Genomic DNA, 22,714 nt, shown 5'->3' on the forward strand with positions numbered 1-22,714 from the left:
ATGATCCCCATGTGCGTACGAGCACACTGCAAAAGCTCATCCACAACATCAATAGGGAATTTGGCCATTAAAGATAATCCAACAATTACTTTGCAAACAATATCCACTTGAATAGAGAGATTACCTTGATTTCCTCTTGCGTTCTCCTTCTGAGTGTCTGACGTTAAAAAAAACATGGCAGTGACTCAAAGCCTCTACATTCTCCTCATTACAACGACCCGGAACACAACTCCTCCATACAGAGGCGGATGGGCACTACACTCGTACAGGTGCTATGACAGGTAGAGATTATGTCATCCATGTCATCTGTAACCCCGTGTGTTTCGGATTTGGTACCTTACTTCTGTACTGAAGTCCCTTTAGTTGTAGTTGTCTTGGTATGGTAGTTACAGACATGGCCGATCTACCTTGTGTACTGGACTTATGTTCATGTCTTACAACTGATCATATGTGAATTGCACCTTATCTGGTGCATTTGGTTGTTGAATGACCATGATGTGCATCATTTTGTATGTCGCTTAGGATAAAAGTAAAAAGTAATGTAATGTTTGTGGCTTTAGACCATTCAAGTCGTACGGTTCAGGGGAACGACCAGGTTCTCCTTTGAGACCCAAGTTGCACAGCGGCAGCACAATATAACTTTGTTTGTTTGTTTGTTTTTTGCCCAGAAAGAGTTTACCAAGCGGGGGTCAGGGTGAGCATACTAATGTTGTGTTTACTTTCTGAGGAAGAGAGGAGCTCTGAATCCACACAGTGTGAACTCAAAGGCACGGCTCTAAATCCAGCTGCTCTTTCTCTTGTCCATGTGTGTGTTCGGTCGTTATTTTCACTGAAATGTGGCTTCTTCTTGGTGTCCCCTGAGGACACAGACCGAGAAATTAGCAGGATCGGTGCGCACTTAGTACAACAGAACTGAACTAAAACCGTGCATGACAGCAGATCAGGTTACATTCTGCGTGTGTGTATGTATATGTGAGTGTGAGCGTGTATGTGTGAGTGTGTGTGCATGTGTGTGTGTGTTTATGTGTGCGCGTGTGTGTGTGTGTGTGTGTGAGAGTGTGTGTGCATGTGTGTGCGTGTGTGTGTGTGTATGTATAGCCCATAAGAATGAAGGCAGAAACACACTCAGCCTTTTGTAAAGGATACAAACAGAGTGAACAGCCTGGGTGTGTTAGAGGCTCTGAGTGTGGAAGATAAAAACCTCTCCAACGTGCCCCTCAGCTCAGGCATCCAGGACTCCTAAATACCGAGGAATTCAGCTGTTAGACAATCGTATATACTACACACAAACACACACACACACACCCACATACACTAATACACATGCGCAAAGTGACACACACGCATATTACACTCATGCACTCGCACACACTGACACACAAACAGTTAAATATTAACCGCTAGGTTGTGCCAAAGTGCTGTTCTGGTGTGCAGACAGGCCTCAGGGCCTGGTGCTGAACCCACACCAGGGCAGTGATAAACAGCTGCCAGCTCCACAGGGCAACGTGCAGCTGGCTTTCAGCCGTTCAGGGAAGGGAGAGCACATTCATGAAAGATCTTCAGTTCACAAAACGTACGGAACGCATTTAAGCTCTCGCTCCGTCGCACAGACGCCCGTACGGTCTGTCGTCGCACAGGAGGCCTGCGTCACGGCTCTGGAAGTACCTGGAAGAGCGCCCGGAAGGAGGGGTGCACCGTGGGATTGGGGACGAAGGGCAGGGCGTAGAAGGGCAGGAACTCGGTGGTCTGGCTGAGGGCCGCCCCTCGCGTCTCCAGGTAATGCTTAAAGTGCTTGATCCGGTCCTCGAAATCCGCCCGGTCCTGCGGGGAGGAAAACCTTTCACTTTAAAAACAAGACATGCCAAACAAGTAGCATTTCAGAATTTGTTCAGCTTAGGGTATGATATTTTCGGGGTTATATCCACATGTTGTGCAATGCTGGTCATGTTCAGAACCTGCACTAAACAAACAGCAGGTCGGTAAGAAGAGTCTAAGCTAATCTGGGCCAGAATAAGTCAACATTGCAAGATGTTCAGTCACACAGTATCGCTTCGCTGTTCAAACGGTTTCTGGAGCAATGGGGCCATCTGTTGGCTAAACTCTAACTGTCACTGAGTAACTTATCCTAGTGAAATATATATATATATATTTTTTATGACAAAGTGAAATAACAACTATGAATAGCACAATTTGAAAATGCAAACATTACATTTACATTTACATTTTATTCATTTGGCAGACGCTTTTAATCCAAAGCGACTTACAAGTGCATAGGTTCTACCACAAGTCAAAGCATCACATCCAGAACTAGAAAAATACACCTGGACTGCTGTTCTAAACATATAGTCGTCATATAAGTGCAATATTTTTTTTTTTTTTTTTTTTTTTTTTTCTTGGGGGGGGGTTAGACAGGGATAGGGGTATCAGAAGGGGGGGGCGGGGTAAATCAGGAGGGGGGACTAAGGTAGAGTTTGAAGAGGTGTGTTTTGAGTCTGCGTCGAAATAGGGGGAGAGATTCTGCTGTCCTGACAGTGGTAGGCAGGTCATTCCACCACTGAGGAACCAGAACGGAAAACAGGCGTGAACGTGCAGCTCGACCGCCAGGTGCCCGTAGAGAGGGAATCGTAAGGCGACCAGAGCTGGCAGACCGGAGTGGTCTAGCTGGGGAGTAGGGAGTGATCAGGGATTGTATGTAATGTGGGGCAGTCCCCTTAGCAGCCTGAAATGCCAACACTAGGGCCTTGAATCGGATGCGTGCGGCAATAGGAAGCCAGTGGAGGCCAATGAGAAGCGGGGTGACATGAGCCGACCTGGGCTGACTGGTGATCAAGCGGGCTGCAGCATTCTGGACCAGCTGGAGGGGCTTGATGGCGCACGCTGGGAGACCGGCTAGGAGGGAGTTGCAGTAATCCAGGCGGGAAATGACGAGCGCCTGGACTAGGAGCTGGGTGGCTTTCTCCGTCAGGAGATGACGGATGCGGCGTATATTAAACAGAAAGAACCTGCAGGTTCTGGCAGTGGAGGATACTTGTGGAGCCAGGGAGAGGCAGTTATCAAGAGTCACCCCAAGATTCTTTGCCGTACGGGAGGAGGAAACTACAAAGTCCTCCACAGTCAGTGAGAGGTCGATTGACGGAGAGGACATTACAAAATAAATACAATTATCTTAACCCGCTTATACTGAACAGGGGCTGGAGCCTATCCCAGCATACATTGGGCGGAATACACCCTGGACAGGTCCCCAGTCCATCGCAGGGCACACACACCATTCACTCACACTCATACCTATGGGCAATTTAGACTCTCCAATCAGCCTAACCTGCATGTCTTTGGACTGTGGGAGGAAACCAGAGTACCCGGAGGAAACCCACGCAGACACGGGGAGAACATTCAAACTCTGCACAGAGAGGCCCCGGCCGACGGGGATTCGAACCCAGGACCTCCTTGCTGTGAGGCGGTATTTCTCCATGTTGGGATCAATTAAAACAGGGGTCTCCAACCTTATCCGACAAGGGCCAGTGTGGGTGCAGGTTTCTGTGCTCGCCCAGCACAAAGACAAATGACTCCACTGACCGAGGTCCTGACCGAAGACCATGAGTAGTTCATTAGTTGAATCCGGTGTCACAGTGTGGGGCAGAAACAGAAACCTGCACCCACGCCGGGCCCTTATCGGATGAGAGGAGACACGACGGCCCCTCCGCGGGCGTGCGGAGGCTCACCGGTCTCCCCGCGGCGTATTTCAGCGGGTAGATGGCGAGATGTGCAGGTAGAACTCCAGCTTCTGGGCCGCTGGGTCGAAGTCCCGGACGTCCGGCGGCACGTTCCCGTTCCACAGCTCGAAGAACACCTTGCAGTCGCCATCCTCGAACGAGCTCAAAAGGTCCTTCTGTTCGACAAAATCAAGACATTTTAGAGGGTGTGGGCAGTTCAGTGATGGCTGGCACAGATATAATAGGAGTGCAATTGAAACAGGGGCTCTACACTAAAAGAGCTCCTGAGTTGAAAAATGTTGGAGTGCACCCAATTAGTAGATGTGCTCCTAAATTATTTTATTAGTTAGCACACATCAAATTTCAGGGGCAAATGCTCCAGAAATGAGAGCAACCTAGAGCCCTGTAAAACTACATTTGTCCGGACCTTACCTGTATGATCAAGGTTTTAGAATTGCTCAAGATGCCCCCCGAAATCTTTGGAACTGGTTTTCCTTTTGCCTTGCATTCCTTCTCAAACATTTTAACCGTTTCGTCAAATTCACCAAACTTGAGGAACTGAAAAACAGAAACAGAACATGTCAAGGTGCACATGAGAGTCAGCGCCCAAACGAGAATGACATTTACGCTCTTGGGTTTCAATGATGAAATAGAGTAAGGCTCAATAAATCACTATAAATGGCCATGCTGGTCAGCCTGTAACATAGTGGTTAAGGTATGTGACTGGGACACCCAAGGTTGGTGGTTCTAATCCCAGTGTAGCCACAATAAAATCCGCACAGCCGTTGGGCCCTTGAGCAAGGCCCTTAACCCTGCATTGCTCCAGTGGAGGACTGTCTCCTGCTTAGTCTAATCAACTGTACGTCGCTCTGGATAAGAGCGTCTGCCAAATGCCAATAATGTAATGGTCGATTCACTAACGAAAATTATTTGCTGAGGATGAATTCATACATACCTCCTTAACCATTCCAATAAGATCTGCTTCGTAAGCAAGAACGTCGCCCATGTCGAATGTTCTCTGGGTGCTCATGTGCAGATTCTACACAAAACTGACAGGAGTTAATAATTACAATACATGCAACTAATACTAGGCTAGGTCTCAGAAGCATGTGTGGGGTAGTAACGTTACTAGTTCTGCATATCAAGGCAGATTGATTGCTAGCAACAATCTAACGAACTTTGACAACGAAGTGTAACGTCTTAACGTTTGTCAACTCGGATAGCTAGCTCTAAGTGCAGAGACTGCTAGCTAGCTATAACCGAAACATAACAAGCTTTCATGACAGGTAAGTACCTCGTTGGCATACGTTGCCGTTTCAAATCAAAACAGCATAACTACCTAACTCCAAAAACATACATTTAGATAACTAGCTAGCTATATTTAGTTCTCACGTTTGCAAATGAACATTACAACGATTTTATATTTAGCTAGCTAGCACAAAAATAGCGAGGCTAGGTGAGCACTATCTATTCTATTGGCTAGCTAATGCTAGCTTGAAAACTAGCTAACTTGACTACTTCTTGTCATGTTTGGAATAAATCTCTGTGCTAACTACCTAGCTACCTACCGTTAGCTTTCAAGCTAAACATACAAGCTGCACGTTGGCCATCTTACCTATAAACATTTACATTAACGTTATCACAACTACAGTTATAGCTACCACGTTAGCCACTGCAACGATAATGACAAATATAATATAGCTAGATGCATACAATTTCATAGAGCTAGCTAGCTAAGTCAGTGTTATTTTGCCACAATCGGGCCTTGGTGAAAGGTCTTTACACGTTTAGCCATATAGCTAACTTATATAGGTTGGCTAACTCCAAATGAGATTTGTGAAATATCCTTACCCTTTCCACATTGCAATCTGTCCAGAATATTAATTTGAATATATTTACCACGAAAATAATATTAAGTTGATATGATTTCGATCAGTGCAAAGCAGAAAAGTCAACACCCACATCGTTTACTACCTAGCTAGCAACCATCAATAAGGAAGACGCTCAAAATAACCCCATAGCAACAGGTTCAAGTCATACAAACTGCCGTAAATCTTCTGCAACTGCAGGAAGACCGGAGCCAACTGTAGTCTATACAAAAATTGTCGGTTTGTAGCAAAATAGCTTTTAACATAAGCAGTCTCCCAGATGTAAAACATGCACTGCTGCTAATCGAACAAGGCTAAACAATAACATTGCCTGGATAAAATTACTAATGCGAATAAACTCGATTGTGTGTAGCCCCAAATTGTAGTTGCCGACCCCTCGGCGTTGTATTGTGGGTATTGTAGTCCGCGCCCAATTCGAAATAACAACGTTTACTATCATGTTATGGCTGCCTGCAGTTGGATGATGGTATGTAGCTATTCGATTAGCTAGTTAACTGGGTTTTCCCTGATAAGCACGCCGAAAACATGTATGTAGTGTACAGGACAACGAAATGCACGGAATCCGAAAAGTGGGTAAAGACTGTGTTTTGTAGCTCCCGCTGACAAGTGAAGTACGAAATTTTTGATAGCGTGTCTGTAAGCTAAGGTTAGATAGTTAGCTAACATATGTTACTCAGAGTGCCTGGGATATGTTTTCGATAAGTTAATTATGTTTAGCTAGATCAATGCAAACCTGTTGCTTTGGTTTATTTTGTGCTAGACCGTTGGTTAGTGTGTCTCTTGTCTGGGTATTCGGCTACGTGGAATGCAAATAAATTAATACATGTGCGTGCAATATGTGCGATAGAATATGGAAATCATTAAATCTGCAACTGCATAGCTAGCGTGTCATCTGTCCTGCTAGAGCGTAACAGAAGTCACTTGCAAGCTCGCTAAAACGTGACAGTCGCTAGAAAAGGTTTAACTTGGTAGCTAACTGCCAAATTTTATTTCTTTTTCAGAACTGCAGAGAATGTCTGTGGCTGGGCTTCGTGCAGGTGTGGAATAGACGAGTACGCGGATGACAGGTAACACCACGGCGGCCGTGGCGAGTGCACAACGCAGACACGGTGGGTCTCCAAGCTACAGACATTTATATGACCTTCTACAGAGGAGACGGTGACTTGAGTTTTTGCTGCCTGCTAAGCCAGGATAGTCAGACATATGGCCACTTCCTTTAGCTAAAAACGCCATCGGGGACACCGGTGTGCAGCCCGGCGTTCAGTTCAGGAAACGACACTCACACACCATCCCCAATCAAAAACAGGATATCTATACGCGTCCGTGACCGCCATGGGTTTCCTGAGGATCTTCTCCAGTACCATGGCGAGGATGAGCACCTTTAGATCCTACCAAATTGTGCTGCTCCTCGCAGCCGCGCTGGCCGTGGTTGCCTTCTACTATTTCGGTTCGGAGCGGCATAGTTTCTCCAGCACCACCAAGCGCATCAGACAGTCCCAGGCCAGCCAGAACGCGAACCGAAACGACGCAGATCTGTCGCTTGACACCAGACCGGAGCATCCGGAGCCGATGCAAGCGGATGATACCGCGCTAAGGGGAGACTTGAGCCTCGACGTAGTTGAATATCATGTGCTCATGATGTTCACCAAAGTGGACAAGAGCCGGACACTGCAGGAGAAATTCCGGGTAGCCATGAAGTCCATGGCGAAGCACGGAAGTTTCCTGGATGGGGAAGTGATTGTGCTTCACTTTGTGAGTGATGAGGCGAGCCGAGAACTCGGGGAGAAGATGCTACCGGAACTGCTCATCGACGCGACCTTCCTGTACCAGGTAGGTCTGGAACACTAACGTTGTACTGTGCGCGTACTTATATCCTTATCATTCTTGGGAATCAACAGAAGGTGTAGTCCTTGGGAATGAGTGTGGACTCTTTAGCCAAGGACTTAAATTAAGCTCTTAAGTGCAGAGACTGGCACAAAAAACCCAGCATGCCCACAGCCCCCCAGGACAGGATCTGTACTCCCCTGGTCTATAATGGACATAAATGTTTACTGAAGTACATTTTGCTACAAATTGCCTATATCCTACAAAGGTGTCATATTTTGGAATACATTTTTTTTCTAATTGCCCTGTTAGAAATGTTCAGATTCACTTGTCATTTTTAAGAACTCCAAGAACTTTTAATTCTTTAGTAAAGAAACATGCCAAACTAGAGAAACTCAATGGTGTGATTGACGATCTTGGAAATCTGAGTGAATGGGTAATCTAATGATTCTAGTAGTGCTTTATGGCCAAGAACAGCTGACATTTTAGCGATAAGCGGTGGAACATTGTTTATAGTGGGTATGGTGCAAACAGTAGTCGCGAATTCTCTTCAGAAAGGCGTTTTTATTGTCTGCAGTAAAAATGACAGGGAGAAAAATGCATTGAAAGAGCTACAGAATGAAACTGCACAACAGGTCAGAGATTTTTACTACCTTCCCGTGTTTTAGAAAAGGTTTGGCTAATTTATGTCGTAGAAAGTGCAGCGATAACCGTAAACATTTCCTTTATTCGCTCTGTATCCCGACCATACATCAAAGTAGCAGTCATCCAATTCAAACTCAATTCTGTTTTATTTACATGGCTGTTGTAGAGAGGCTGCCACATATAAACCCTGTCACAGTTCGACAGCAATCTGAACACCCAAAAGCAATTGAGATTGAAAACAAAAAAGAGAGAGGACAAAAATATCAGCGGTAGGAACAGAATCTCAGCAGTAACTTGGCTATAGCCATCCTCCACTACCCAGCCCAGTGTCTGGAGTAAGTTTGGCTAGTCTACACCAGGGATCATCAAGTCTGGCCCTTAAATCCAAATCCAGCCCTGATTCTTCCACGTAATTAACTGAACAATTAGAGCTACCGATTGGCCAGACACCTGACTTCCAGGTAAAGAGAGGGTGAACACACCTGACTCCCAGGTAAAGAGAGGGTGAACACACCTGACTTCCAGGTAAAGAGACGGTGAACACACCTGACTTCCAGGTAAAGAGAGGGTGGGGAAAACCAGCAGTTCTTGGCCCTCGAGGAACCCTGATCTACATGGCAGTAGGGGGGTCAAGGGGAATCTACTGGAGCAAACCCCCCCCCAAGTTATTTGGGCTGATTATAGTCCAGGGGAATATACCTGCTGGTAAAGAAAACACAGTCCAAGCGAAGGGTTGTATATTAATGTCCAGATCGGAGGGATGAGGGGAGGCAGGGTGTGGGGGCCAGGGCAGGGGCCCAGGGCAGGGGGGTCTGTGAACTTTGGGTCGGGGAAAGGTCAGAAGCCCCAGGGAAAGACTTCATGCAAAAAAAATAAAAAAATTAATAACAAACCCAAAGAACTTGTGAAATAAAGAAATGCATTTGAAGCTGCAGCTTTTATACAGATTCCATACCAAAGAAAGACAATCTGGTAAACATGCCTAAATTGGAACGAATTTTACATAATTTGCACCTCCAGTGTGAAAAGAAATTCAGAAATTCAATGCAGCTGTTGCTGCGACGCATTCAAAAGATATCGTCCAAAGAAAAGTACAAACTGCTAATTGCATATGAAAATAAATGTGTGATGACAGCTGACTGGCTTCCTAATTTATTCTCCGCTGAGGGAACAGTGGGGAATTAAAAGCTGGTGATGGCTAGTCATGGGAAAACTTGATAAACATCTCTCATTGTGCTACCCGTGTCAGATCACCTGTTCAGCATTCGGTTGTAATTTTCTCTATTGCTTAAAGTTAATGACCTGCAGGAAAAAGTGTCTTTCTAAGATTTTAACACGGTCAATTATTTGAGTGAATGACTGAACTTATTTCATCGTCAGTTTGGGCACGTGTCGCAGTGTGTTGTGATTGCCAATGTCCACCAGGGGGCAGTGCAGGCCAAGTAAACCGGTATCTGAGGATTTCCCCCTTTTCACCCAGAGTAACGGAGCAGACCTCACCTTTTAAACATACTCACGATGTCCTGGTTGCTGTGTGGAGACTGTAACCTTTGTAGTAGTATTTTTAGGGGGGTGGAGTGTGTCGAAGGGGTGCAGAAATGTTCCTCGTGACGTCAAAAACCTTACCCAGAGGCCTGTGCAGTCTCACCTTTCAGAGACGCCACCGACTGGCTCTGTGGCGAGGCCACGATGAGCCTCAATATGCAGCTGTAGCAATTATAACTGAATGTGATCTCTCTTTCTCTCTCACACACACACACACACACACACACACACACTAAAATCAGGCCATAAGTGATTTACCTTGCGGTTACCATAGAGCTCTGTAAATACTGCGGAGAGTGTTTGCTCTCTTGCTCTTTCCAGGCTGTTAAGTGGTGAAGATGTTTACACCCTTCTACACACAAACAAGCTCACACACACACACGTGTGCACACATTTACGCACACATACATAGACACACACTCGGGTACACATGAACACAAGTTGCTGTTTTTGGACAATGGCAGTGAAGTAATTGGTGTCCAGGCTGGTGTAATCCGGTGAACATCAGGTCTGACTGCCACGTGCTGTAGGAGATTACTACGGCTTTATCCCAGGGGACACCCTCTAGCAGGTTCGTATCATCAGCTCCTGCAGTGGTTTAGATGCTACAGAACAGGGCTTGGGCCAGAGAGGTTGCAGGTTTGATTCCCAGCTGGGTCCCTGCTGCTGTACCCTTGAGTAAGATACTTAACCTGAAATACTTCAGTATACAGTGGCTTCAGAAAGTATTCAGACCCCTTCACTGAACCCATAACCCATAGTTAGAAAGTGGAAAAGTTTTGCAAATTTATAAAAAAAAATCTAAATCCAGCTGTATAACTGGGTAGTTGTGTGAGTTGCTCTGGAGGAGAGCATCTGCTAGCCTAAATACCTGTAACGTAATGTAATGTCTATAATGGTGAGCAGCTGTGGGGGATTTCTCAGATCTGGTTGATATCAGGCCTGTTCTGCCCACCTGGAGTTTCTGGGGCTCATTCAACCAGAGACCTGGGCCTGTATTCGTGAAGAATCACAGAGTTACACAGGTCTTATTTTGTTTTTATGACTCTGTAAGAACATCAGTAGTGCTGTTCTAGCGTCTCAAGTTTGTGACTGTATTCATAAAGAATTAGTACTACTCTAGGCTAAAAGAGGTTGCTTTTGTGACTATTCATAAAGGATCTCTGAGTTGTATGCCATTTACAGGCTACTTGTTTGGGTCAGATGTATTTGTCAGCAACTTTGAAATCTATTGTTGGGAATTTTAAAGGTGGTGATTCATAAAGACGAATTCTCTGGACTCCGAGCAGCTGAAGTTTCGTCCTCTGTGTTGAATTTGGTTCGGCAGTTGTACGCCTTCATCACCAGCGCATTAGTTTGTTCACGTAGCTCAGGATCTAGAGAAAGCAAATGCCGTCTACGCTTCGTCGCTTCCGAGAGAGACTGGACGAGGATGAACACGCATGCGGCCGTTCATCAGTATTCTCCGACACGAACGACTGAATTACAAACGCTGGAACAAGTGTGTGCTAATCAACTGGAAGCTGGCGTGTTGTAATCTTGGCCGCAGAAAATATTTCACTTGTTTATTTGAATATTGCGAGAGAGCATTGTGCCAGCAGTTTATCTTGGGAGAGGGAGATTGGATTCTCTAACGCTTTAACGGGGCCGCGTTCCCATGGCAGCAAACAACCTGATTAAGACTCAATAAAACAATGCACTTATTGTTTATCCAAAATGAATGTCTTTAAAACTTTGGGTATAAAATTTAATTGACCTTCGTATGCTTTTTACGTGCTTAATCAAATTGTCCTGGCAGGAAATGGCTGTCCTTAAACTATCACTTAAATCGCGTTTATGCATAAGTGTTCCTTATACATGAGTGGCTAGTAAAGCTTATTTTCATTTGCAAGATTTTTATTTTTTAATGTATTAATGTAGTTTAAAAGTATATGTTACATGGAAAAGGGAAATAAATCAAGGAAAAATAACACTCAGTTAAAAACAGTCTTAATATTTGTGTTGTCGCGCAGTAAAGCGTTAAAATTAGGCTAAGTGATTTACCTCACACGGCCTTGCAGTTACCATGGAGCGCCGTACAAAGTGCGGATAGTGTTTGCCCTCGTGCTCTTTCCGGGCGATTACGCGCTGAAGATGTTTACACCCTTGGGGAGGAGATGTGTCCTCTCCGCTTTAAATCCCAGCTGTTTTTCAGCGAGTAGCATTGCACTTCATATTAATTAGTCCGCGTCTCCATAGCGAGGTGCTTTAATGAGATTAATGCCGGGACTGTGGAGCGTATGCATTAATTAGCCGACAGCGCCTCGTTTTAGTCGACGGCAGCAGCTACCTCGGCTGTTTCTCTCTGCGGCTACTTAAGATCATTCTGGAAAGTTGCTGCGTTATCTGAAAAATTCATATCAATAAAAATATTCCAGGCTGAGCTGAGCTGCTCTGGGCTGTAATCCTGGCTTCTTTTGAAGTTCTCTGATTAGGCTGATGAGAATTTTGGCAGATATTTTGGGCACAGCTGTGCTCATCTTATCAACATGAGTGAGGTTAAAATTTTAATTTTGATCAGTCGTGTTCTGTGAGCGTGAAAGGCTTGTCCGGTTTGTGGTATGACAGTTATTTAAAGTGTAATCGCTCTCCTCTTAGCTTTTTATATGCTTTTAAGTCAGTAGCTACATTACGCTGAATCACAGGACCGGGATCATCCGGGTTTCTCTTAGTAAACAAAATGATGTTATGCTGTTAGCCTGCAGGGCTGCGTGTTGTTGGATACGCTACTTGTGCTGATTAGATAATGACATTAAGTGTTTTTCCAGATGCGTACACTGGTTTGTGACAGCGCAAACTAATTTCATAATGCAGGTCTATAAATGGAAGCTACAAATCGCACAGTGCGACGCTTTTGTCCGTTTTTGGAATAATAGGAAATTGGGGGCTTTGTTTTAAGGAAAGGGCCGTTTTCCTTTTCCTCATTTGGCACGTAATTTCTGGGTTCCCTTTCCTTCCTCACGGAACGCAGAGCAGGGACGTCGCGCCGGTCCCGCGTGTGGTACCTGGCAGACCTCCACGCGCGGAATTCTGTTTCACGTGATGAAGCGTGCTGCTAGTGCGTCGTCAGGCGTGCGCTGTGCCGTGTAGTTTTACGCATGTTCTCTTACACAACATTGGCTTGTGTGTGTGTGTGTGTGTGTTTATTCACTGTGCCATGTCAGAACTAGCATGCAGAGCTGGGGTTGCGTAAACTTTCCATGTTCTCTAGAAGCCCAGAGAGGCCCCATACAAGGAGTGGAGGGCAATCACATCATTAATACTGATCTGCTGGGCAGAGGACAGGCCCAAAGCCTGCAGTCTGAGGCTAATGGATAGAGGGGGCCTTCAAGGGACTTGCGATTTGAGGCTAATGGATAGAGGGGCCTTCAAATGTCCTGCTTTGTGCCCCTTGTGGGCTCCTTGTGGGCTCCATGTGGGCAGAAGTGCTTGTGACGACACGGTCTCCTAGGAAACGCTGTTAGTAATTGAGCGGACAGGGAGGGCTCGAAGAGGGACCCGAAGGCCCACAGAACACTTCCGTCCCCCCGGGGGAAAAATGCAGAGTAATGTGTGCAAGGAAAAAGAAAACATTTTCAAGAGAGATATGAGGTCCCAGAGGGGGAAAATGGCAGATATTTTTGAGTCATTAGTCTGGAAACAGGGTAAGGTGTCTGGGTTAAAGTGTCAGGGGGTCGGGGGTGTGTGGAGGATGCTGGTCGCGTGGTTCCAGTGAGACGAAGGGGCTTTCCCCATCGCCAGCGTGGAGACCCCTGCCCCCCCCCCCCCCCAGAATTCATGAACACTTCCTGCAGAGGGGAGAGGAAGAGGAAGTGCAGTGAAGGGGCCAATCAATCAATCAATCAATCAATCGATCAAGCTTTATTTAGACAGGACATTTCCTGCAGGGGGTGCACTGCAATGTGATGTACATAAAAGACAGAAACAAACATGGTGATTTGCAAGATACCAAAAACCCCAGAAAGAAATAAAATAAAAAGTACAGACGGTAAACATGAGGGCCAACAGCATCAGTAGTAATAACAGAGCAAAACAAGGTTGGATAAATCACAGATATACGCGTATCCAAATGTTGTAACTGAATGACCGTTGACCTCCAAAGTGGAGTGGGTGGGGCTGGTATTAGACGAAGGGAAAAGAGAAACATCGACACAAAAACAGTCGCTCAGGAGGTCAGGCCTTCCCGCTCCACAACAACAACAACAACAACAACAACCCAAAGCCCCGCTTCTCCGAGGCCTGGGCTGTCTGTGCCCCGTCCTCTCCGGATGTGTGGCTTCTTGCTCGAAAGGAAACTCTGTTTTTGTTGTTTGCGTGTGACGCGTGGCGAGTGACTGGAAACGGCATCCTCCGGCTCCCTTTCATGCCGTTGTCTGTTTCGGTCGCTTACGATAAACCAGCACCCCCCCCCCTCACCCCCCCCCCCCTCACCCCCACCCCCGCTCGGTTTTTCCGTTCCATGGTAGCCTGCCGCGAGACCAGGTTTCGCTGGTACACCCTGTTTCGGTTTGACTGCGCAGGAAACGCGAAATTACAGAGGGCCCAGGCGTGCACCCATTTACAGAGCTTCAGCAGGAGCTGAGCGCGTGAGATTACTCACTCCCACTGTCACTGCACCTGCAACTGAAAACCTCCAGAAACCGTCCAACGCGGTTTTATCCAAACATTTATTTGTTTAGCTCTTTTTATCCAGTGAATTCACGTCGTGTTTTCCCAGCGGTTGGTGCGGGCAGCTGTAGCTCCGGTGCACGGATGGCCGTGAGCCGTAGAAACGGTGTAGAGCGGGTTGCTAGCACTTGTAGTGCGAGGTGTGCCAAGTGTTGAAATGTATACGGTTAAAATGCAAAGCTGCGCGAGGTTGGAACTCCAGGAACAGGGTTGGGCAGCCCTGGCCCAGACGATGCAAACACGAAAGTGTTAACGTCATATGACGCATGAAATGCGTTCATGCAAATGCGTTTTTTAAGGTGAACGCGGTTCGAAACGCTGCCTGTCCCTGTTCCGAAGTGCTGCCGTGCCTCGAGGCAGCGTTTGAGGCTGTGTGTAGGTGTCTTTGTGCAAACTTTAATCCCACTCCCTTGTAAAGTGTGTCACCCGCTTCAGCGCTAACGCTAACGCTAGTCCCGCCTGGTGCGGCCCGGGCCCACACGGCTGAGGTCACACAGAGAAGAGGAGCGCGAGACAGCCGCTAGATCTCAGACCCCCCTCCTCCGAAACTTTAGCGACTGCCCGGGAGTTAACTCCCGCGTGACGACAGTTAGCGTCCGTCATCTGCTCCACGGGTCCCAGAGAACTGAGTGAAACTAGTACACGCCGTTCAGTGTAATAACGTGACAGGCCTGGCCTTGCTCGAGTCTCTCATTACCCCAGGCCCCAGCCCTGAGGACTCCAGGGCCCCAAAACCCCCAAATAACAGCCTGTGGGGCAGACTGAGAGGTTTTATTTTTTAAATTCCAAATATTTCAATCTTACGACCAATAACCAAGATAAACTTCCTTTTGTTAGAATAACTTAATGTCTTTATCTGCTGTTGACAGAGCTACGGCATATGTTCCAGGTAAGGGATATGTTCTGAGGTGGATAACTGGAAGTGTATGTAATATAGGGAGGATTTTGCCACCGATCTTTGCTTCCCAGAATTCCTTGTGTGTATCAGCCAATGAGAAGCGGGCTGTGAGAACTGCCCCATAACCACCCTTAATATCTCATCAAGCTGTTAAAACCACTCTGGCCTTCCAGGATTTAAGAACATTTATGTGGCCTCTCCTTTTATTTTTGCTGGAGATTCCTAAAAGTAAAGTAAAACAGCAGGAAATGAGCGGATTGTGACTATCGTTAATGCCGCTGACAGCGGGGTGATCCGTAAGTCTCTGGTCTTGAAGTGGATATATGGACCATGTCTAATGTGATCAGCTATGTATGTATCTGATTCTGTTCTGTCTGTGTAGTGGAATCTGAGGAGTGGTCCAGGAGGCTGCTTCTGTTCTGTCTGTGTAGTGGAATCTGAGGAGTGGTCCAGGAGGCTGGTTCTGTTCTGTCTGTGCAGTGGAATCTGAGGAGTGGTCCAGGAGGCTGGTTCTGTCTGCAGTGGAATCTGAGGAGTGGTCCAGGAGGCTGGTTCTGTCTGCAGTTGAATCTGAGGAGTGGTTCTGGTGGCTGGTTCCGTCTGCAGTGGAATCTGAGGAGTGGTCCAGGAGGAGGAGTGGTTCTGCTCGGCGGTACTGTCCGTGACACACCTCTCCGGGCGTCCGGGCTCGTAAATCTGAGAGGCGCTCCACAGCGGGCCAGGCTTCCGGCCAGGCTCCCCGCCGCGCCCCTGCGGGATTCGCGTGCCTGACCGCGGAGCGGAGCGGAGCGCCCTGACCGCTCGGGAAAACATTCCGGAACGGAATGCTGTTTACCGCCGAGGGCCGAAAAGCCCGGCGCACAAAAGCTGCCGAAGCAAAGTGAGAGAGATTATTAAATCGACAGAATAAAACGCCAAATAAAGGACCGAAACAGTGAAACATTTCAACATGCAGTGAGACTGCATAAAAAATGTAAAAAATAAACTACAAAATCTTTTAATTCTTCACATGACACAGAAAAATTTACCAACAAGTATTTGCAGAACAGTCTGCCACACGTGTGGACCATCAGGTAAATGAAGCCAGTGACATCACAGCACGCTGTGGGTCATATCTAAAAGTGCTGAGCCGGCCCGCCTGCCTGTAATTGTGGCTGCTTGGGTAGTTGATCACTTGATGACTTTGGCACAGCGGTGATCGTTTGGGCGGGTCTGGCAGGCGCCTCAGTGGCAAACTTGCTGATGGTGAGGTGACGTCAGCGTGGGAATGACATCATCAGCTGAGGTGGGTCCATGGAAGCATGAGGTCATGAGGTCATGAGGTCTGTGCCTTAATGATGTAATAATTATATACTTAATGTTTGTGCATAAGTGCAAGGCAATTCTGGCAAGCGTCCACAGATCAGTTGACCGTTAACCCCGCTGTGAGAGAAACTGGTTTAATTAGAAACGGTGGAATCAAGTGTTATCAAGTGGCCCACTGGTCTTTCCAGTCATTTTTTTGTTCACTACCCTTTTTTTGTAACAATGTGTTTGTGAGAATTATTATTACTTATTTCTTTTGATTCCCAATATGGATTTCGTCCATTTTGCGATTTCTCCCCTCCAGTGATAACTGGCTTATAATAAATGTGTTGTATTGCAGTGCTGGGTGAGGTATATCCATGCTAATTGTAAAATGTGTTGTGTTTGTTGGTACCTCTCGTTTATAAGCACCGCAATGTGTGAGCGCTTTCTTCCTTTTCCAGACACTGAATTATTCAGCTTCGCTTGTTTGAACGGTTCTGATGTGAAATAAATGCCCCAGGTACGTCCAAAAATAATCGGTTTATGCATATCTCGCACGCCATGGTACTGTGTGTTCTCCCCGGTGGATATTCTTGTGCGTCGCCGTGGGCTTTTTCTTGGAATCACGACGTGTGAATAGCCACAGGAGACCGTCGCGGTGCTTTCAGACCACCAGCTCCAACGAGAGGAGAAGTTCTGCTCTGTTCCACACCGATCTCCGTCCCGAGTTTGGGAAATGCTGCGTCGGCCTGTGATCCCGCTCCGAAGATGAGCCGCGAAGATTTACGCCTCCTAATAGAACCCGCCGCCGTTATTAATGCATTGTTAAATGGATTTTATTTGCCGCGGAATCGGATAACGTTTTTGACGCGCCGTGCAGATATTATCGCCTGAAGGGGGGGCGTTTGCAGTAAATATGAATGGCCTGAAATTCACCTCGTAAACCGCGAGCGCGTGATGGGGTACGGACCGCCGATAATGGCCCGCTTCACTTTGGCTTCTTTATGAGCCTCATTATCGTCTAAATTCCTCCCGCGTTCTCCCGTTTGCGAGGGCTGCATTGTGATTGGCTGTGAACAATAGCCCGTTTCAGTGTTCGGCTCGGCTGCGGAATTTCCCCGTGCGGGTCGCTCTGTGCACTTAAGAGGTTTCCTCTGTGGGTCTCTGTGAATTAATAAAATGTTCCAGGTACCTTCTCTGGCTCTGAGAGACAGTGGAAGGGGGAGGGGGGGGGGGGGGGCGATAGGCTGTGCTATATTGGGACGCGTGAGAAGAGTGTATTTTTAGACCGTGCTTTGAAGCGAGGCGGGCGAGATTAGGCCTAAACCTGGTCCGCCAGGACGCGTGGAGGCATGACTGCGGCTTTAGTCAGAGCGATGGGTTAAATGAGAGTCTGCCGTTGTGCCGTTGTCTAAAGCACGCATGGACTTAAATAGCAAATGGTGCAGAATGTCTGCCTGCATTTTAAATAGTGCCGAAATTAACTGCCTGCATTTATGTGGCGCCTTCATCCAAAGCGCTCTACAATTGACGCTTGTCATTCACCCATTCATATACACACACACACACACTCACACACTCACACACCAACGGCGATTGGCTGCCATGCAAGGCACCGACCAGCTCGTCAGGAGCAATTAGGGGGTGAGGTGTCTTTGCTCAGGGACACTTCGACGCACCCAGGGCGGGATTAACCTGACAACCTGACTGCCAGACGACCGCTCTTACCTCCTGAGTCAATGTCGCCCCAATGTCGACTTATTTGGTTTTTTTTGGGGCAGGGGGGGATCTGCAGATTACATGGGAGTGTTGGTTAACTGTGTTTACAGTCTTCTCGTACTATTCTAAGGGATTTTATCCGATTGGGGCCGCTGCTCTTTCTGCCAAATCCCCTCCAGCCTGGATCCGGATTAGATTCCGGCCCTGGTACCGCCGTGAGCGGTGACCCGTCGGACCGGCCCTGTGCATTCACTCACCGTTCCTTTAGATTAGGGGTCGGCAACCCTGGTCCTGGAGAGCCGCGGGGTGTGCTGGCTTTCGTCTCCACCTTAAAATAAGCAGCCGATTCAGACCCAAGAAACCAGGTGAGGTGAGTTAACTGTGTGATCAACGGCTTTCATTGATCAATTAATGCCAAGTAACAACGAAAGCCAGCACACCCTGCGGCTCTCCGGGAGCAGGGTTGCCGACCCCTGCTTTAGATTCACAGGACAATCATAAACATTCCTTTTGCTGTTACAGGCAGTGTGCCATTTCTAAACGCGAGCGCTGGAGGTGCCTTCTGATTGGCGGGCCATTAAACGACCGCACTGCTGATTGGTTCAAATGTAAAGGGCGTGTTAATTATGCAAACATGGTCTAAGGCCAAATCCTCCTTTTCGGGCAGTATTTGTACACTACTGTTACTTTCAGAATAAAAAAAAAGCCTTCTTATCCCACACATTCTGTACGACCCTCATGTTCTGCAGTCTTATGGGGACCCTCAGTGTTTATGGTGCACACATTCTGAGGGTTTTATGGAATGGAAACAAAGTGATCAGTGTAATCTGTTTTAGCTGGCTCATTGGTGCGTTCGCCCATGTAGGGCCTGTAGCGAAGCGGTTAAGGTACATGACTGGGACCCGCAAGGTTGGTGGAGCAAGGCCCTTAACCCCGCATTGCTCCAGGGCAGGATTGTCTCCTGCTTAGTCTAATCAACCGTACTTCGCTCTGGATAAGAGCACCCGCCAAATGCCATTAATGTAATGCAATGTTGCTAGGTGGCTATATGAGTTAGTCCCCTTGTCCCACGTGTTACTGATCTCTCGTGATGTGCTTGTGGTTTTATCCACACGGTTAGTGTGCATTGAGACGTAAGCTGTGTTTGAAACCGCACACTGCCATACTGCTCGTATTTCAAAATGTCAGGCTCATTTCCATTGAAATGAAGTAAGGGGTAAGATGCCCGGTGTGTGCTGTCGAACACGGCCGTAGTCGGCGAGGCCTGTAAGTGTCGGGCGTGTGAGATGTCCTTCCCAGAAGCCCCGGGGTGCGATCGCGCCCCAGAAGGCCCCCCTGTCTCACCCCTCCGCTGGTTCGGCCCGGTCGCCGTTGTGTTCGACGCACAGCGGGGGCTCCGGGACCCCACGCGCCATCTGTGTGTCCGTGTAAATGGACCTGCAAAAATTAATGCTAAAATGTGTGGAAAGTTTTACATTTTTGCCCCGATGCTGGTGTGGGTGGGTTTTTATATCTGTTACTGCTAATGTTATGTTTGCCAGGACTGCTTTATTGCTGTTTTTTTTATTTATTTCATACATTTCATAAATTTCATACATTTCATACATTTCATAAATTTCATAAATTTCATAAATTTCATAAATTTCATAAATTCATAAATTCATAAACTAAAGTTTCAGCACACTTGTCCATACCTAACACTGGATAAGCGGGTCTGCTAAATGCCTGTACTGTACTGTACTGTAATGTGTCTGTGTGTGTGTCTGTGTGTGTCTGTGTGTGTCTGTGTGTGTCTGTGTGCAGGTGGTGTTCCACAGCGTGGGCAGCCTGACGGAGAGGCTCTTCCCCATCGTGGAGGTGATGCAGAAGCACTTCAGCGCAGGATCTGGGGCCTATTTCAGCGACGCCATCTTCTTCCTGTCCGTGGCCATGCACCGCATCATGCCTGCAGGTTAGCCCCGCCCCCACGCCATGTCACTGTGTCTCAGCCCCGCCCCCACTCGCATCACGGCAGGTCAGCCCCGCCCCCACACCATGTCACTGTGTCTCAGCCCCGCCCCCACACCATGTCACTGTGTCTCAGCCCCGCCCCCACACCATGTCACTGTGTCTCAGCCCCGCCCCCGCCATGCATCACGGCAGATTAGCCCCGCCCCCACCCTGCATCACGGCAGGTTAGCCCCGCCCCCACCCTGCATCACAGCAGGTTAGCCCCGCCCCCACCCTGCATCACGGCAGGTTAGCCCCGCCCCCACCCTGCATCACAGCAGGTTAGCCCCGCCCCCACCCTGCATCACTGCATCTTTGCCCCGCCCCCACTCACATCACTACAGGTTAACCCCGCCCCGTTCTACATCACTGCAGGTTAACCCCGCCCCGTTCTACATCACTGCAGGTTAGCCCCGCCCCTACACTGCATCACTGCCGGTTAGCCCCGCCCCTACACTGCAGCACTGCAGGTTAGCGCCGCCCCTACAGTGCATCACTGCATGTTAGCCCCGCCCTATTTCTGCATCAATACTTCATGGCATGTGAACTTGAATATTTCATCAAGGATGACCCTAACACAGAGTAGGTACAGCACATTTGCAGTTAATGTTATTTTAACCTTTACTGCTGCTGAGCAGCAGACTGTGTAAATTGCATCATTGCTGCCATCATTTATAGTTTGCGTTTAATTGAGTACCCCTGTCCAAACTAATAATGTCCTTAGCCCTTGCAATGATGGTGAAATCCTGTATTTTGTATCCAGTGAACCACTTAGACATGGCGTTGGTATTTTTGGCTGGGACAGTGTGTGGGAGTGGCTCATGCTGTTCCACATTTTTGTTTTTGTTTTAAATAAACGGTCAACTCGCCCCAAACTCGTCCCAAGGCGAACTTTACATTTTTAAAGGTTTTTTTTTGAGAAGGGGGCTAATGGAGTCACCGTGAATAACGGTCAGTCAGAAGGTCAGAGGTCACTCAGGAGTGTGTGTCCCCTGTGCTCAAGGCAGCTGAGATCCGGTTGCGTGTGCGCGCGCGCGCGTGTGTGTGTGTGTGTGTGTGTGTATGCGTGTGTGTGCGTGCATGTGAGTGTATACGTGTGTGTGCGTGCATGTGAGTGTGTGTGCCTGTGTGTGCGTGTGTGTGCGTGCATGTGAGTGTATGTGTGTGTGTGCGTGCATGTGAGTGTATACGTGTGTGTGTGCGTGCAAGTGAGTGTGTGTGCATGTGTGAGTGTGTGAGTGTATGCGTGTGTGTGCGTGCATGTGTGTGTATGCGTGTGTGTGCGTGCGTGTGTGTGTGAGAGAGAGAGAGAGAGTGAAAGTGAGTGAAAGCCTTGCGGCCGGTGTTGGGAATGTGAAGGGCCCAAACGGGAATGCTGGAGAATTTACTGTCCTTCATCCTGCACCAACTCTCACCCTGTCCCCCACCCTCCGCCCCACCCCCCGTGCCCCAGCCCCAGTGCCCCAGCCCCAGTGAGAATGTTCAGCTCTGCTTCAGCGAAGAGGCTTCAACGGTGCGTTTTGTGTTCCTGATAGGCAAAAAAGAAAAATCCGTTCTCAAGCGCTTTTTTCGGAAAAAGATGGCATGACACATTCGTCAAAAAATGTGAAAAAAGATGAGAGAGATGGAGAAGGCTGTTGGTATTCCATTTTATTTTTGGACGGAAAAGGACAGCAGTCATCATTGTGCTATTCGTGGAAACGCTGAGAGAGAAAGATTAATACGTCTCTGTATTATCCTCGCAAGACTGAAGAAGCCTGGTGGGAGTAGGGGGAACGGGGCCGGGGGAATTTCAGCGTTTCTCCGCACTCGTGGTGCGAATCCAGCCTCTCGATGGACTCTTTGTGTGTTTTTTTTCCCCGCTCTCGTGCGAAGTCGCACAGCCGGGCTTTGTGTGTGGTGCTCCAGAGTGGCTTGCCCTCGGAGAGAGCGAGGATTCAGATTCGGCTCCTTTCAGCGGGGAGATGCCATTAGCAAATTTGTTCTGCTGAAAAAAAAACAATAAAGTGTACAAAATGGCGGCTTTTCGGTGTGGAGCGAGGCCGTCCTCTGCAGTGGGTTTTATTGTCCTGAACTTCAGGGTCAGGGGAAGGTCGGTGGAAGGTCCCTGCTGAAGGCCACGGTCTTATTGGCACTGTGACGCTGTTAAGCTCAAAACACAAAGCCATGTCTAGGAACCATTGGGTGTTCAGCAAAAAAAAACAAAAAACCTTGTATCTCAAAAAAGTATAATTCTTCAGAAAAGCCAGAAGAACTGCTTCTTATTTCCATTACTTAGTCGCGTGGGAGTTTGAACCAACTTTATTAGTTATGTCTAGTTCTGAAATTTTTGACAGAGCTCAGAGCTGGAGAAAAACTTTTGTTTGCGTTAGAAAAAAAAAAGAAAAAGAAAAAAAAAAGGCAAGGTTTTTTTTTTCATGAGTATTTCATGTTGAGTTTTTTTTTTCTTCTCCCTGCTCTGGGAGTCTAAATGTTCTTCATGTGACAGGATGTGATTAAGG

At 47.6% G+C, this 22,714-nt stretch overlaps 2 protein-coding genes across 7 annotated transcripts in view; one reads left to right on the forward strand and one right to left on the reverse strand.

Annotated features, from left to right (window-relative positions):
* LOC133126846 (lisH domain-containing protein ARMC9) overlaps positions 1-5,811 on the reverse strand; it is a 37,568-nt gene extending 31,757 nt beyond the window's left edge. Inside the window, 8 exon segments of the mRNA XM_061239272.1 lie at positions 125-149; positions 1,147-1,239; positions 1,666-1,821; positions 3,720-3,757; positions 3,760-3,886; positions 4,143-4,268; positions 4,666-4,749; positions 5,562-5,811. Of these exon segments, the coding sequence (XP_061095256.1) occupies positions 125-149; positions 1,147-1,239; positions 1,666-1,821; positions 3,720-3,757; positions 3,760-3,886; positions 4,143-4,268; positions 4,666-4,740 (640 nt within the window). The 5' untranslated portion in view covers positions 4,741-4,749; positions 5,562-5,811.
* xxylt1 (xyloside xylosyltransferase 1) overlaps positions 4,885-22,714 on the forward strand; it is a 51,290-nt gene continuing 33,460 nt past the window's right edge. Inside the window, exons 1-3 of one of the 6 annotated variants that reach the window (XM_061239303.1) lie at positions 4,885-4,996; positions 6,601-7,429; positions 20,028-20,175. In XM_061239303.1, coding sequence (XP_061095287.1) covers positions 6,932-7,429; positions 20,028-20,175 — 646 coding nt within the window. In that variant the 5' untranslated portion in view covers positions 4,885-4,996; positions 6,601-6,931. Of the gene's footprint in view, positions 4,997-5,747; positions 6,173-6,600; positions 7,430-20,027; positions 20,176-22,714 lie in introns of those variants that run through there. The other 5 variants (XM_061239302.1, XM_061239300.1, XM_061239305.1 and 2 more) reach the window with 5 other exon arrangements.

This window comes from Conger conger, chromosome 4 (assembly GCF_963514075.1).
Source record: "Conger conger chromosome 4, fConCon1.1, whole genome shotgun sequence".
Lineage (NCBI taxonomy): Eukaryota > Metazoa > Chordata > Actinopteri > Anguilliformes > Congridae > Conger > Conger conger.